This window comes from Galleria mellonella, unplaced genomic scaffold, assembly GCF_026898425.1.
Source record: "Galleria mellonella isolate WM207_F2 unplaced genomic scaffold, CSIRO_AGI_GalMel_v1 utg32, whole genome shotgun sequence".
In the NCBI taxonomy this organism is placed as follows: domain Eukaryota; kingdom Metazoa; phylum Arthropoda; class Insecta; order Lepidoptera; family Pyralidae; genus Galleria; species Galleria mellonella.
In genome coordinates, this window is record NW_026442075.1 from 4,747,222 (window position 1) to 4,761,916 (window position 14,695).

At 30.0% G+C, this 14,695-nt stretch overlaps 1 protein-coding gene across 10 annotated transcripts in view; it reads left to right on the forward strand.

Annotated features, from left to right (window-relative positions):
* Positions 1-4,504: 4,504 nt before the first annotated feature.
* The window catches only part of LOC113510873 (casein kinase I), a 55,956-nt gene continuing 45,765 nt past the window's right edge, over positions 4,505-14,695 (forward strand). For 3 of the 10 annotated variants that reach the window (XM_026894418.3, XM_026894417.3, XM_026894419.3), the window contains exon 1: positions 4,649-5,600. In XM_026894418.3, the coding sequence (XP_026750219.1) occupies positions 5,539-5,600 (62 nt within the window). In that variant the 5' untranslated portion in view covers positions 4,649-5,538. The other 7 variants (XM_031907224.2, XM_031907219.2, XM_031907223.2 and 4 more) reach the window with 7 other exon arrangements.

Below are 14,695 nucleotides of genomic sequence, written 5' to 3' on the forward strand. Positions count from 1 at the left end.
TAATATTACTCGTATAATAAATTGATTACTAGTCTTTATTAGCAAAGAAATAAACACACTTTCACGTTAATAATATTAGTAAATTAGTAGTAGTTAGTACCTATTAGTATTCAATTTTTGAATATTGTATTAAAATAAGTCAAGTTACTTATTTTAATATAATGTTCGAAATCTATATATAAATGTATGTAATTAATTTGAATAGACACGGTTAATTTTTTATTGTATGAATTTAGAATGCGACAGTACCTTAACATTATCATTAATTACTAAATGCATTAGATAGAAGTCATAAGAACTAAACGTTTTCTTTTACATCTATATTTGTAATTGTAATATAATAAATACAATTAAATTTAAAAAATAATAGACTGAGTTGATAAAAAATAACTTGAGAAAAATACTTAAATAAGATTAGTCTCCGATAAAAATAAAAAAAAAGCAGTTAAATATATTCGACACAAAATCAAATTTTTAATATTAGTAACTACAGCAGAGAGATACTGGTCCGATCTCCGTCCAAACGAGCTATCAGATGAAGGAAAGCTGACATAAGCTATTACATAAGTATTTCCGAATTCTATGGGTTTACGCATTTTAAAGTATTTTAATTATGACGGATAGATATATTCTTTTTGGTGACATTGTTTTTATTTCTATGGATATATTACCATTAATATTTTTTTTGTATATAAATAATTATTTTTTTATATATATAAATCAAATTTTGTGTTAGCCGACTTTATAGGCTGTCTAAATTTTAGAAAAGTGTCAAACAAATGTTATGATTTTTTTTTCAGTTTTTCAAACAACTTTTTCAGTTCGAATCAGTGAAATCGTTAGTAATGATATATACCACTAAATTTAAAGATCGGCTAATATCAGACATAATTCCAGATGCAGTAAATAAAATTCAGTCGAATTATAAAAAAAATCACCCTTTTTATGATGAGTTAAAAATCTACAGTTTGTTTTTTAAGTGATAGATATATTTTATCAAAGTACATTTTCTTCATTGTTTTAATCTGATGATCATTACTTATTGCTAAATTGTGTAATGGTTGATTCTTGCGACGTCCAAGTTTAATTGCAGTTGCATAAGAAATATCTACAAAGGTTGCATAAAATGTTCTTTTATATTTTATTAGTGGCCTGCACAACCTTCATATTTGCCTCGTTTTATTATAAAACAGTTCAAACGTAATTCTATTATTATTAAAAATTTTGTTTACTAGGCGTAGTCTTTAAAATAATAATTTTGCTATAATATCAAATCGGATGGCCATGTGGACCCGGCATAAAATAGGCCACCCCTTCCATTCCTGTGGGGGTCGTAAAAGCTAAGGAAGCGGGAGGGTTGGGCAGCAGTGTCTCTCTTAAAACATCTCTAAAACCCTGACTACGATTGCAAATCCGCCTGCCAAGCATGGCAACTACTGGCGAAACCCTACAAGAGGGAGGCTTATGTTTAGCAGTGGACAGTTAAAGGTTGATGTGATGATGATGAAGATCAAATCGGAATTTTAATTTTAGAGACAACAGAATGGTGTTTCAGAACCAACTCCATTGACTTACGTAAGTACGGTAACAGATACAGTGAAGAATATAAAGTTACCATTTGTTTTGATACCCAGGATGTATATTACGATGATAAGGGGCGACCAAGGAAACAAAACAGAATATACAAGGGCAGAATAGAAATAATTAAAAAAATGAAACAACAAGCTACTTATCTATCTGGTAAGCGTATTACTTTATATGCAGCTCTAATGCTCTTATAGGTTTTTTAGAAAACGAGAGTGATGTGGTAACCCCATCTATGCTATCGGTATGCGCTGGTGGGATACTAGTGAGAAATGGTAGGTGAGAATGAAGTCAGGTCAAATAGTCCATAATGGCAAATTCTTTATGAATTGACGATAGTTTCTAGAGAGAACCGCGGCAAGTCTGTCAATGAAGTATTTATTCCCATTTCTAAAAGGCTCTTTCCTTCACTTTTGTGGGGATAAATTTGTACCTAGCAATGAGATTTTAATGAGTTATTCTTTCTTTTCATTTAGGAGTTTCCTCTTGTCGGTGCGACTAATTCAACTAATAAATTATTAAGTTAAGTAAAATCTGAACCGTCATTAAAAGCGCCTGTTGAAGATTTTAGAGCATTTTGATATGAGTTGTAGAGCGCACGTTCGATCCTTGCGTAATGCTTACTTACGAGTTATGAGCGTGCATTTTCTGTGTATAAAAAAATGTTTACGTACGCGATATTTTCGCCAATTCTGAATCAATTGAACACTTTATATAAAAATCTGAAAGTATAATAGGTATCCTTAATCTATGTATCGTACCAAGATAGTCTCTTTTAATGGATAGTGGTCATTACCTTCTTGCTTTTATCCCAACTATGGAGTTGGCGTAATATGACTTTATACATATTACACAAGGTTTTGATTTTTGATTTTACGACCGGCCGCCTGCCTCTGCTTGGGAATGCACTTATTTGTGATATTTGCCACTTACCTACGGTATAGAGAAAAGGATTAAAGAAAAAGGAATAGAACGTAAGGAATGAATCATCATCAGCTATTAACTATATCAGCTGTTAACTAGTAGAAGTCGCATCCATTAAAAAAAAACTCTGTTCCTGTCCTACAAATAAAAAATAGCTGATGCGTGCTTAAGTCAAGTTACCTGATATGATATTGAAACCTTCAAGAAAAAAAGCATATGCCTTCCTAAAAGGCCGCCAATACACCTAATGTTGCGGACGCATATGAGTAGTGGTATTTACTTACTATCGAAACAATATGTTAGTTTGTCCTTAATGTTATAAATAAAGAGAAACTGTTTATGGAGCCCATATGTCAGAGATCTGCAAGTTGAATAACTATAAATTAGGAACTAATCTGCGCGATTATTTTGCAATTTATTTTTGTATATCTGAAGATAGATCACCGAATGTCAAAGAATGAAAAATAGTATACCGATAGCGCAGGCGGAGTTACCATTCCATTATCATCCAATGAAAAAAAAACTACTCTAATGCTAGCAATATACCCTATCAAGTCGACCTTCACGCGGTTCTTTCTGGAAATCAACGTTGTTAATAATTAATTAATGGTCAAATGATCTACTTCATTCTCATCTATCATTTGTCACTAGTGCTCTGCCATTGTATAACAATTTTTTTTATGCAACTTAGAATGGCAAACAAGCTGACGACCCACCTGATGAAAAGTGGTAATAGTCGTTTAGGCGACTATTACCACTTTTCATCAGGTAGACATTAGCAGTAATATGGACAGAATAGAGTATACTCTTTCGCCTATGAGACTCGGGTATTATTCCTCTGTACCCTATAAATTCACTACTATATCCCACACTTCAAACCGAAACACGGCGATGCAAACACAACTGCTTCTCGGTAGAAACACAAATGGGACAGAAGTGTCCAAGCAAACAATTTTTGTACCAAGTCTTCTTCTGGTGTGCATAATAGCGTAGGCGAGGTCGTTATTACATTTTTACCCAACAAAAAGTACTCCGCTTGCTCCATAGCTAATGGGGTATGAATCTTTGCAGCGCAGTGAAGAAATTTAGGAAAATACGTGAAGATGAAGGCAGATTAGTTAACCCACCATGGCAATTTACTACGACGATTTCTCAGGAGAACCCAAACACTGTCAGTTCAACCTCTACTCGGGTCATAATTATCTATTAATAATCTAAAAACTCTTCTCTTACATTATCATCATCATCATCATTTCAGCTATTATTCGTCCACTACTAGACATAAGCCTCTTACAGTATAGTAATAAGTAATCATGAATATAATTATTAGTGCTAAAATCGCCCTGCAGAGGTAGCACTATCAATTACTGCTACAGTTGCTAAACATAAGTTAATCGGTTTTACATAGGTAATATGAAAAAATTTATATTAATATAAATAATTATGCAATATTTGGCTACTATAAATTTATTGAAAGATATATGGGTACCTAATTAATAGGATCAAAGCTGGGAAAATTCGAAAATCTTCAACACTCTGTTGCTATTTTAATTAAAATCTAAATACACTAAACTTGTATTAAAATAGTATGTTGAAATTATAATTAACTTACTATGTACATTACGGTTGTTTAAATTATTATAATTGGAATTATTGAGTCTTTTTTTACGGAATTAATATTTTTACAATAGTAGTATTAATTTATATAATAAAATTTAATAAATATAATTGAACTGTGAACGCAACCTATAACTTTCTTTCTTTCCATACTAATTGCCATTATAAAAATAAAGTATTTAATTAGTTATGGTGACAGACAAGTTATTGTAAATGCGTTAATTAATGGTAATTAAAATCTTTGAGAGAATTTAAGTTTTGTTTTTAATTCATAATACTATTTTATTTATTTTTGAAATAATAAAATCTTAGTAATGGGAAACCATGATTCGCATATTAATTTAGTAGAAATATAATGTTCTGTATTATGACAACACTTTCTGCTGCAAGTTTGCGCATGCGCCGAATGGCGATTTATCAGTGACTATTCTTTGAGTTTAATATTTTATAAATAAGAAATTTTATCGTTAGTTGGTAATATATTTATTTAAACGTGTAATTTATTTAATGGAATTGTGTAATGTTTTTTTTTTATGTTATTCGTTGTATAAAATTATAGAAGTGTTAAAAGTGTAACATTGGTGGCCATTACAAAACCTAAACTTTTTTTATCAGGACAAATGTCCATTTGATGTTTCGGCGACGTTGTGACTAATCCATGGATTGCTGTTTAAAAATTGCGTATCTGGCTTTCTCATAATCATATTTGAGTTCCCATAAGTGCTGTGATCTTGGCCATTGTGGGTTTTGGTAGGAAATTATTTCAAAATGTTCTGTGCCGACTGATAATTAGGGTTGACTTCCTTCAACGAACTGTCAATTTTTACTTTTCTTAATATATTGAACTGGAGAACGTTAATTAACGTTTTGCATTTCTTGTGAAGACGCGAGTGATTAGAGACATCTCTACGGCTTTGTAATAGTACTTCAAGAAGCAACACCCACATAGCTTGTTGTTACTCTTCAATGAACATAACATTGGCACGGCGACCTCTATTTTACTCTCGTTCTCTTTAAATGTAAACCACGATATTATTAAACATGTGCATTCATCTGTGGTTTATGAGCCAGGATAAATAAAAATTTATATTTTCTTTTACAAATTACAAGCAACTCGCCGAAACATTCCATAATGTGCGTTTCGTGTTTGCAGTTAAACAAAAATGATTTTGAGGTAAATTAATTAATAGTGTAGTGATCATAGTGTTGGAAGACCCAAAAAAATAGCAATAATTAAAAGTGACCCCTTGTGGTTTGGTGGAGTGTCTGTTGTGGCATGGAGAGTGAATGCCTCTGTGTGCCTTCATTGGAGCTGTGGTGACATGGGCTGCATCGCCGTGGCCCCTGCTGACGGTGAGCTCTGGGAGTGAACGGGAGTGTGGGGCTTAGGGCCTGCACAAAACGTCTAATATTATGAATAAACGTGAGAGCACCAAGGACAAAGAACGTCAGAGTGACGATAAAAGAACTTCCACGTAAGTATCTTTTTCAAAAATTTAATAAAAGTATTTTTACTTAAATAAACTTAATCTTAGGTATTTATGAATATTTGTTTCTCATATGTCATGTTTAGAATAAAATTTCAGTTAAAAATATTTGAAAAGAAATTTAACTGTAACTTATGTATAGTTCCCTATCATTTTAGCTTTTGAATACTTATGAATAAATTCTTATAATTGAATATATGTGAAATCCTTCAGTTTAAATACATACATACATACACAATTATTATGACAAAAGACATATCTTGTTCACTTAGAGTTATTTGTGTAATGTCCCAAAGAATTTTTATATTCTAACAATTTCCCATGCATAGGTATGAAGAGTTACTTCTGGTGTTATTGTGTGTAGATAATACCTTAGATAAGTTCCTAGTTATCCATGGATATGCATAAAAAAATAACTGTTACATATAATTTTTAATCATACCTAGTATTTTAATAATATTTTAATATTATCAGTGTGAAAGTTTGTACTTAAGGATGTTTGTTGCTCAATCATGCTTAAATAATGGAATGAATTTTAATGAAACCTTATATTATGTACAGGCCATCGTAGATTAATAAAATTTATTTAGATATAACACAATTAAAAGATAGTAGATTATGTATTTTATTAACTGAAACTTATGGCTTTTTACTATGTGAAATAGTATAAAATTATGTGTTCATATAGAATATGCTCTATTAATATTTCAAATTTAATTCAAGTCAGCTGTTCAAACTTAATTCAAGAATAAGTATTTAAACATTTTTAAAGACTTTCATGTTCATAATATTAGTAGTATTTGAAATATTAGGAATTGAGATTAATTTATAATTTTTTTACATAATAAGATTAGATCTATTATAATACACATTGTTCATTAATAAACACTCCATTGTTAACAAAATTACTACTGTATACATTAAATATTAGTTTAAAAAAGAGAACTATGTGGCACTATAAGTGTAAACTAGGTTATAATTGCACAGTAAGTCAGTAACCTGAATAGCATGATTCATTGCACCTATAAAATTTTCATTTCTACTTAAAGAAGTATAGTACCCACTGACTCAAACTCTATTTATTTAGAATTCTTATTACAACTAGTTACATACTTAGAAAGTCATAATACCACATCAATAAAGTTACTTGTGCCTAAGTTATGACTCATACACAAATAATAATTATAAGCAGACATGAGGGAGACTATACAAAATAGTTGTCTACATATATATTACCATCCCACTCATGTTTTGAAGGGTGTAATGACTGGGTTTGGAATACCTTAGTTCATAGGAATAGGATGTTATTACATGGGCATCACATTAATTTCATCATGTTCGTAGTATAGATTATTATTTACATTCAAGGGTTATTTAAAACTTACTTTTAGTTATTCCATGGGTGACGGGTGTAAATATTAATTGCCATATAATCATACCACCTTATTCTTAAAATGTAAAACCTACAAATCTATTTCAGATTTTTGTTACTTTCTTTAAAATTAGATATTAAGCACAAAAGAAAAGGACAAAAAACCTTTTCATTAAAACAGGTTTATGGCATGGTTTGATATTTTAATAAATAATGGGGTCAGTGTTTACTGGTTGAATAATACATTTACATTTTTTACACAGTTACATTTACATTATGATAAAAAGCTGATGCATCTTTATTGAATATTATTATTATATATTATATTAAATATTTATGGGAACAAAATTCAATAGTAGTGAAAATATCTTTTAATGGTGTTGTTTTAGGAAATAGTGGAATCCAGCCCAAAAGTTAGGTCTGCTGTGCTGTTTTGTTTATAATATTTATTATATTATTAAATATCTATACATAATTATTCTATGTATATGTATACATAAGTATAGTATATAAACACACAAACATCCAGTAGTATTTTATATTAATCTGTTTTTTATATTTGGTATATTTGGTAAACAAATGTGGTATTATACAGTTTTTTATCAAAATAACATTCTTTAAAAAACAAAGACAACACTAGAAATAAAAAACTTTGTTATGTTAATTCATTATGTATTATTATCTAATATTTATCTTAATGTGTTTTATTTTTGTTGAATCAACTTAAAAAATCAACATTTCAAGATTGTTGATTGAATACATAAAGTATAAAAAAATATTTTATTATAATATAATTTTCAGTATAGGCAAGTAGGTAAGAAAGTCACCATGACACAGTTGTATATGAAATCAAGAGAGCTTTGATATATTGTCAGTTAAATTGACAAGTACTTCTTTCTAAGGTGACTAATATTCCTCATTAATAATGTATTGTTTGCTGAAAAATGGACAGCATTATACTTATTTAAATCACTGCTGATATGCATAGAAGAATGTAAGTGTCTTTATCAATAATATGTATGGCCTATAATAATCTGTTAGATATAAACTTGTCCACTATCATTGGTAGGTTAATAATTTAGTAGTAACATTTTATGAGTACAATAAGACTTACAAAAATTATAATGAGTTTCACCCTAACAAATATATAGCATGACAAATCCTGTGCCTATAAACAGATTTTGCTGTAAAAAGAAACAGTGCTTCAATTGTCATGAAATTGATATGGGATTTATAGAGATGTAAACCCTATTGATTGTAAAAATAATATTTATTATGTTTTAACTTACAATAAAAAAAAAATACAGACAAATTGAAAACTTTATTCTTTTGGAACATTGCTTTTCTTTATATGAGCATTTAATTTTACTTTAGTGTGTGTTAGCGTTTATTTTATAAAGGAATTGAAAATTCAATATAAATAAATAATAGATAGTCTATACTATTTGAATTGGCTTTTTATATGTTTGTTTGTAATGAATAAACTCAAAATTATTGAACCAATTTAGAAAGCCACATTATCAGTGAGTAGGTTATATATTATTTACAAAACAGTTAAAATAATATAAAAAATGTGCCCATTAAGACTAATATAAAGTACTTATTTATCTTTCTATTTACCCATGCAGAGCCAGGGCACATTGCTAGTGCTTAATATATTTTTCAATTTAATCTAAATGCCTATAAAAAAACTATAATTATATTTTTGTGTTGTGGTGTACAGGCATTCGGTATGGGAATGCATTTAAAACTTTCACTTCGTACTCGATGCTAAATAATAATGGTTTGTATGATTCACAACAACCAGTATATTTTGATGTGGGCATGCACATTATTGAATTCTATAAATAGGAATGAAATATTATAATATATTAGTGTTACTAGTTGGTGAAGTTTATATCGGCTGTTATCTGTCCACTGCTGTATATAGGGCTCCTATAGACTGCCATAAGGAATGGTCCTGAACTACATGCATCCGCTGACTTCCTGCAATGCATTTGAGGTTGTCACTCTACCTAGTGGAGCATCATCCTACGGTGTGTATGCCTACATGGGGTTGCCATTCAAGAATGTTTTTCAATATAAAATGTGAAAATGACTAACCAATTGACTCAATGCATAAACAAAACTAATTAATTAATTATTAATGTAATTGAATTTTAAGTCAAAATTTTTGATGAAATTAGGAAATTTAAGAGATTAGTTGTTGGCACAAATAATAATAATAAATGCTCCTACAATCACAGTTGCCTAATCTTCAAGTTAAAATACTTTCAATTATAAGGAACTGAGCAATAAATATCTGGGGCACAATCCAGTACACTCAGATCCGAGACAAATTAGAAGTTTCCTAAATAATAATAAATGAATATAATAATTTTATTTTAATATTTAATTTCTCTGATTAAATTTTGCCTTCTATTAATATTATATATATAATAAATTTTAAGTAATTGCAGAAAAGAAAGTCATTCTAATAATTTTATCTGTTTGTTAGTTAATTGATATGATATGGGTAGTTTTCTATGAATTATATTTAATTCTATCAACACTGTTAATACATTACTAAGTAATAACATTAATTTATCATCATATATTTTTTTTAATACAAATATTTTTTTTAATTCAAAATATATTAATTTTAAATTATCTCTTAAGGTATAATAAATAAATAGCATTCTATAAAAAAAAAATATCTATGAAAATCTTACTGATAGACTGGACTATTTTATAAACATATAATTTTTAGTATTCAATAAATCGAAAGTATTTTCCGTATTTCAGTTTAATAAATTATTATAGTTTAAGTAATAGTACCCTCAAATGGGTTAAAGCTGAAAATCAGTGTTTTGTTCCTTGAACAATGTTCCACGCTGAGCTTCGACCTTTTTGTATTGCTGCAGATCACACATAATAACACAATTATAAATCTTATGTTGTTTTATGTATTATCTATTCTTATGTACATGTTGTGTGTGATTAGTAACAAACAAATAAACGATCTATCTATCTATCTATCTAATAATAAGTGCAACACAATCTCGTCCATCCCTTGCTTCCCAAGGTAGGACACCTTGTGTTTTGTAGAACCAGGCAATCAGGCAGCATATATGAAATAGTGAGTTTGATATTGTTATTTTGCAGATATTATAGAATTGCCTAAGGCCAACATTTGTGTTATACATCATTATCTCCTATCTGTAACGGTTTTATACAGCACGCGAAGATTACTGCAATGCAAGACATTATTCCTGATTTGCTTCATAAAAATTGTAAAAGCTTAATAAATCATCATCATCAAAAATCCTTATTCAAAATCCATACTGATAGTAACCACGCACTGGTTACTATCAGAAACTACCGTCAGGCAAATGTGGAGATAATTCACAACACGTAGGAATATTACTATATATCTTGTCTCAAATAGTACATTATATCCATAAAATATTAGATCTAAGTAGATAGGTATGATTAAAACTAAACTTTATAGGCATTTATCCATTTGATAGTGGATTTAGATTAAGCAAAAAAATCCTAAAACCTAGACGAGGATATATCGTCATAGTCGTAGAATACTGACGGATCTTTATATGTAATCTTCGTCAGATCCGTCAGTATTCTACGACTATGACGATATTACACAAACATTGCAATATACACTATTAGGTTTGCCTTCACGCTATTTCCCTTAGAAACCATCGTGATTTACTTTTATAGATTTTTTTAAGATGGCCCTACTAACCTGCTTTCGTCTTCATCTGTAATACACTTGTGCCCCGCTAGCGTTCTATAACGCAGACGGAGTTGCATTTTCAGTATCACCCATAAAAAAAACTGACATTCTCCATACGCTTTGGGATTTGTAAACTTGTAAGAAATTGTAAGGGTTGTGTGACATAGGCATTATTAAGAATAGATATTCCAAAATTCTCTCGGGAAAGGTCGATAACAAGTTTCGTGTGGAATTTGTGACGACGGAGTAAACTATATTTCGTATTCACAAGGTCACATGGACAATGACATTTGATTAGAATCTGGTGAAAATACCCAATTTTTCTAAATATATTTATCTTGAATAATCAGTTGCATTTAAAAGTTTTGTTATTATTTTGTATCTTTTCCATTAATAATTTGAGACCTCGTGTCATTTTTTGATGCTAACTAAACCCCACAGTCTATTTTTTTTTTTATACTTGACATGTTTAGTTACATTTTCGGCAGGTATATAACTGGTCATTGAGAAATAAGTGACATAAAATAATATTTAATAAATACATAGTACATAAACAGCTAACACAAAAAGGTAATTCCACCATTAACATAAATGTTTCCTTTGATTTATTTTTATATTAGGAGTACAAATAAGTTTCCGCCGTTTTATTGTGGATGGCGCGGCACGGAGTTAAATCAAATATTTCATTCAGCATTTCGCAGATGATGACACAAGGAACGGCCCCACAACACACACAAAACGGCTTAAAAAATAGTTTCGACATTCAAGACCAACATAACCTATTAATATTATTGATTTGATATTGGTAAAATATAATTTTTATAACTTGAAAATGTCAAAATTTGAGCCAAATAAGCGTCATTTGCGGGAAATATTAATTTACTTCTTTAATTTAAAGAAATCATTGCTGCTAATGGGACCAAATACGCATTTCAATTGCTCGTAGAAGCATATGGTGAGGGTGCTTTGAGTGAGAGAACGTGTCGAGAGTGGTTTCTAAAAGTTTAAAAACGGTGATTTCGACGTAGAAGACAAAGATCGCAGTGGAAGGCCAAAAATTTACGAGGATGCAGAATTGGTCCCTTTTTTTTCTTTTTTTTTTTCTATTCTTTCTCTAATAACGTCATAGAATTACCGAAGGGTAGATATTTCAATAACTGGAGGAGGATTCATCTCAAACACAAAAAGAACTTGCTTTAACATTAGATTAGTCGAACTCATAAAGCAGTCTCACATCGTTTAAAATCATTAGGAATGATTCATAAACAAGGATTTAATTGGGTTCCGTACGACATTAAAGCCGAGAGATATTGAACGCCGATTATGCTTAAGTTTGAAATGCTGCTAGCTAGACATAAAAAAAGGGTTTTTTACATCGTATCGTAACTGGTGATGAGAATGTGGATACATTATGACAATCCAAAAACACAAAAAATCATGGGGATTACCTTTTGCCACATGTTGTGTGTCAACATCAACAGCAAAACCGAATATTCACGGAAAAAAACTTATGCTGTGTATTTGGTGGGATCAGCATATATGAAATGTAGTTTGTATTGTTATGAGTTGCTTAATCCGAGCGAAACAATTATCTGGAGCGGTTCTATCGAACACAATTGATGAGATTGAGCCGAGCTCTGAAAGAAAAACGCCCTCAACTATTCTAGACACGAAAAAATTATTCTTCTGCATGACTATATATGCTCGTCCACATGTTGCGGCTCCCGTAGATTAAATATAAAAAAAGTACTTGGATATACACTTGATTGGGAATGTGTCAGATCCGTCAGTATTCACCCGCCGTATTCACCAGACATTGCACCGTCCGATTATCACCTGTTTCGGTCCATGGCACATGCTCTGACGACGCAGCGGTTTACATCTTATGAGGATACCAAAAATTGGGTTGATTCGTGGATAGCCTCAAAAGACAAGGAGTTCTTCAGACGTGGAATTCACGAATGCTGCCTGAGAGATGAAAATACCCAATTTTTTAAATATATTTAAAAAGTGGTTGCAAGTGATGGGCAATATTTTATATAAATCTATATTACCGTTCTTCTATAATAAATATTTAATTTGTGTTAAAAAACGGCGGAAACTTATTTGTACTCCTAATACTTACCTCCGATAAAGGAATATTTATCTACTTACTCTTAATCTTAAAAAAAAATCCATGTTTATTACATATTTAGTTTAAATGCTTATTGTTTTTCGTGTCCCGTCGTCAACATATTTTAGGTGACATTAAGTAAATATAATATATTCAATTATTCGAATCAATCAAAAGCAGGAGTATTCCGTTTATCCAAATATCCGGATAATCGATTTTAAAGTCAAATCAAACAATAATTAAAAATTATTATTATTTTTATTATGTAAAGGGTTTAACATACATCATTTAGACAATATGATTTAAAAAAGCACGAGCTCTAAAGATAATGGATTATATAATACCTATTTACCCAATTAATACATAATACTATTTTTGAATCGATAATGTAAAATGAATAAGTCCGGATAATTAAATATTCGGATAATCGAGATTCTACTGTACGTTATACATATACTGATTATTTGATTCGGTAACTAATAACTTATAAGCATACATTCGACCTTCCGAAAAACAACTGTGATAACCGCTTCTAATTTTTGAGTAATGCCGGAACACACATACAGATAGACAAATATTCTAAATACATTGTTTCGCCGTGTGTTACTCTAAGCCCTTTGTCACATCGTACAGCTATCGTCCAATTGTATTTTTATTATAATGTATGTCGAAATATCAAAATTATTTTTGGCTTTCTGTATGTTAAAAGAAACTCTTATAAATCTTGTTGGCTTTAATATCGAAAAGGTTTTCTTACCAGTGGTATGACCTAACATACTAATATTCCGTGTACATATTCATTTTATGAAATCAAATAGGTAGTTTAAGATTTTGTTTCGCAAAAAAGCATGTGACGATATAACTAGTAGGTATGTTGAAGACATCACGTAAAAAAAGAAAAATATTCCAAACTGAGAACCTCTTTTCATCGCGAGTCGCTTAAGGAATAAACTACCAACTAATAAGCTTTTTTTTTTATCGCAACTTCAAAGTTATTGTTCATCATTAATTAACATCATTAATTGTAAAAAAATATAATGTAAAGTGTGACTATGTAGTCAAATGTGAACCCACCTGCCTTAGTAAAACCAATTTAACTTTCGTATTGTTTGGTCGTATAACAAAAAGCTGTGATACCTAGGTACTTTTTTCTTCCTATTGTTTAAACGGAAAAGCCGGCTTGGGTAGACTTTCAATTTCTAAAACAAAGAACGAAGGTGCATACATGTTCGATATTAACGTATCATTAAGTGGGTCACAATATTCTCTAATTCTAGTATTGATTTCTGTGGACAAAAAATTGATAAATATCTTATACTTATTATTATTTTTTTATTATAACATAACATTTATAAACATTAATACAAGATACATCTTAGTTTTACAACAATAGTATTATACAACAACAACCTTCAGTGCCAATAACAGTATTTTAAATATAGAGTTATTATTAATGAAATACCATGGAGATTCGTATGAAATATAATAATAAATCCAAAGCATTAATATATCGTCATAGTCGTAGAATACTGACGGATCTGACAATGATTACATATAAAGATCCGTCAGTATTCTACGACTATGACGATATAAGTATCAAAGTTGAAAGAAAGAGAAGTACCGATTAAATTTAAACTTATATTATTTGTTTGTAACGTGGAATGACCAACTAGTTGACAGCCTGCATGATGAATAGTGATAATTGTCGCCTATGAACTTGTGCAGCCTATGGACATCACAGAAATATACTTTATTATCCACGGTACCCCTGATGTTATTTACTAATAATACATTTTTAAATTTTTATACATAATGTCACTGAAAATCAAAATATGTTTATATGTACGTATTTACTAGGTTAATAA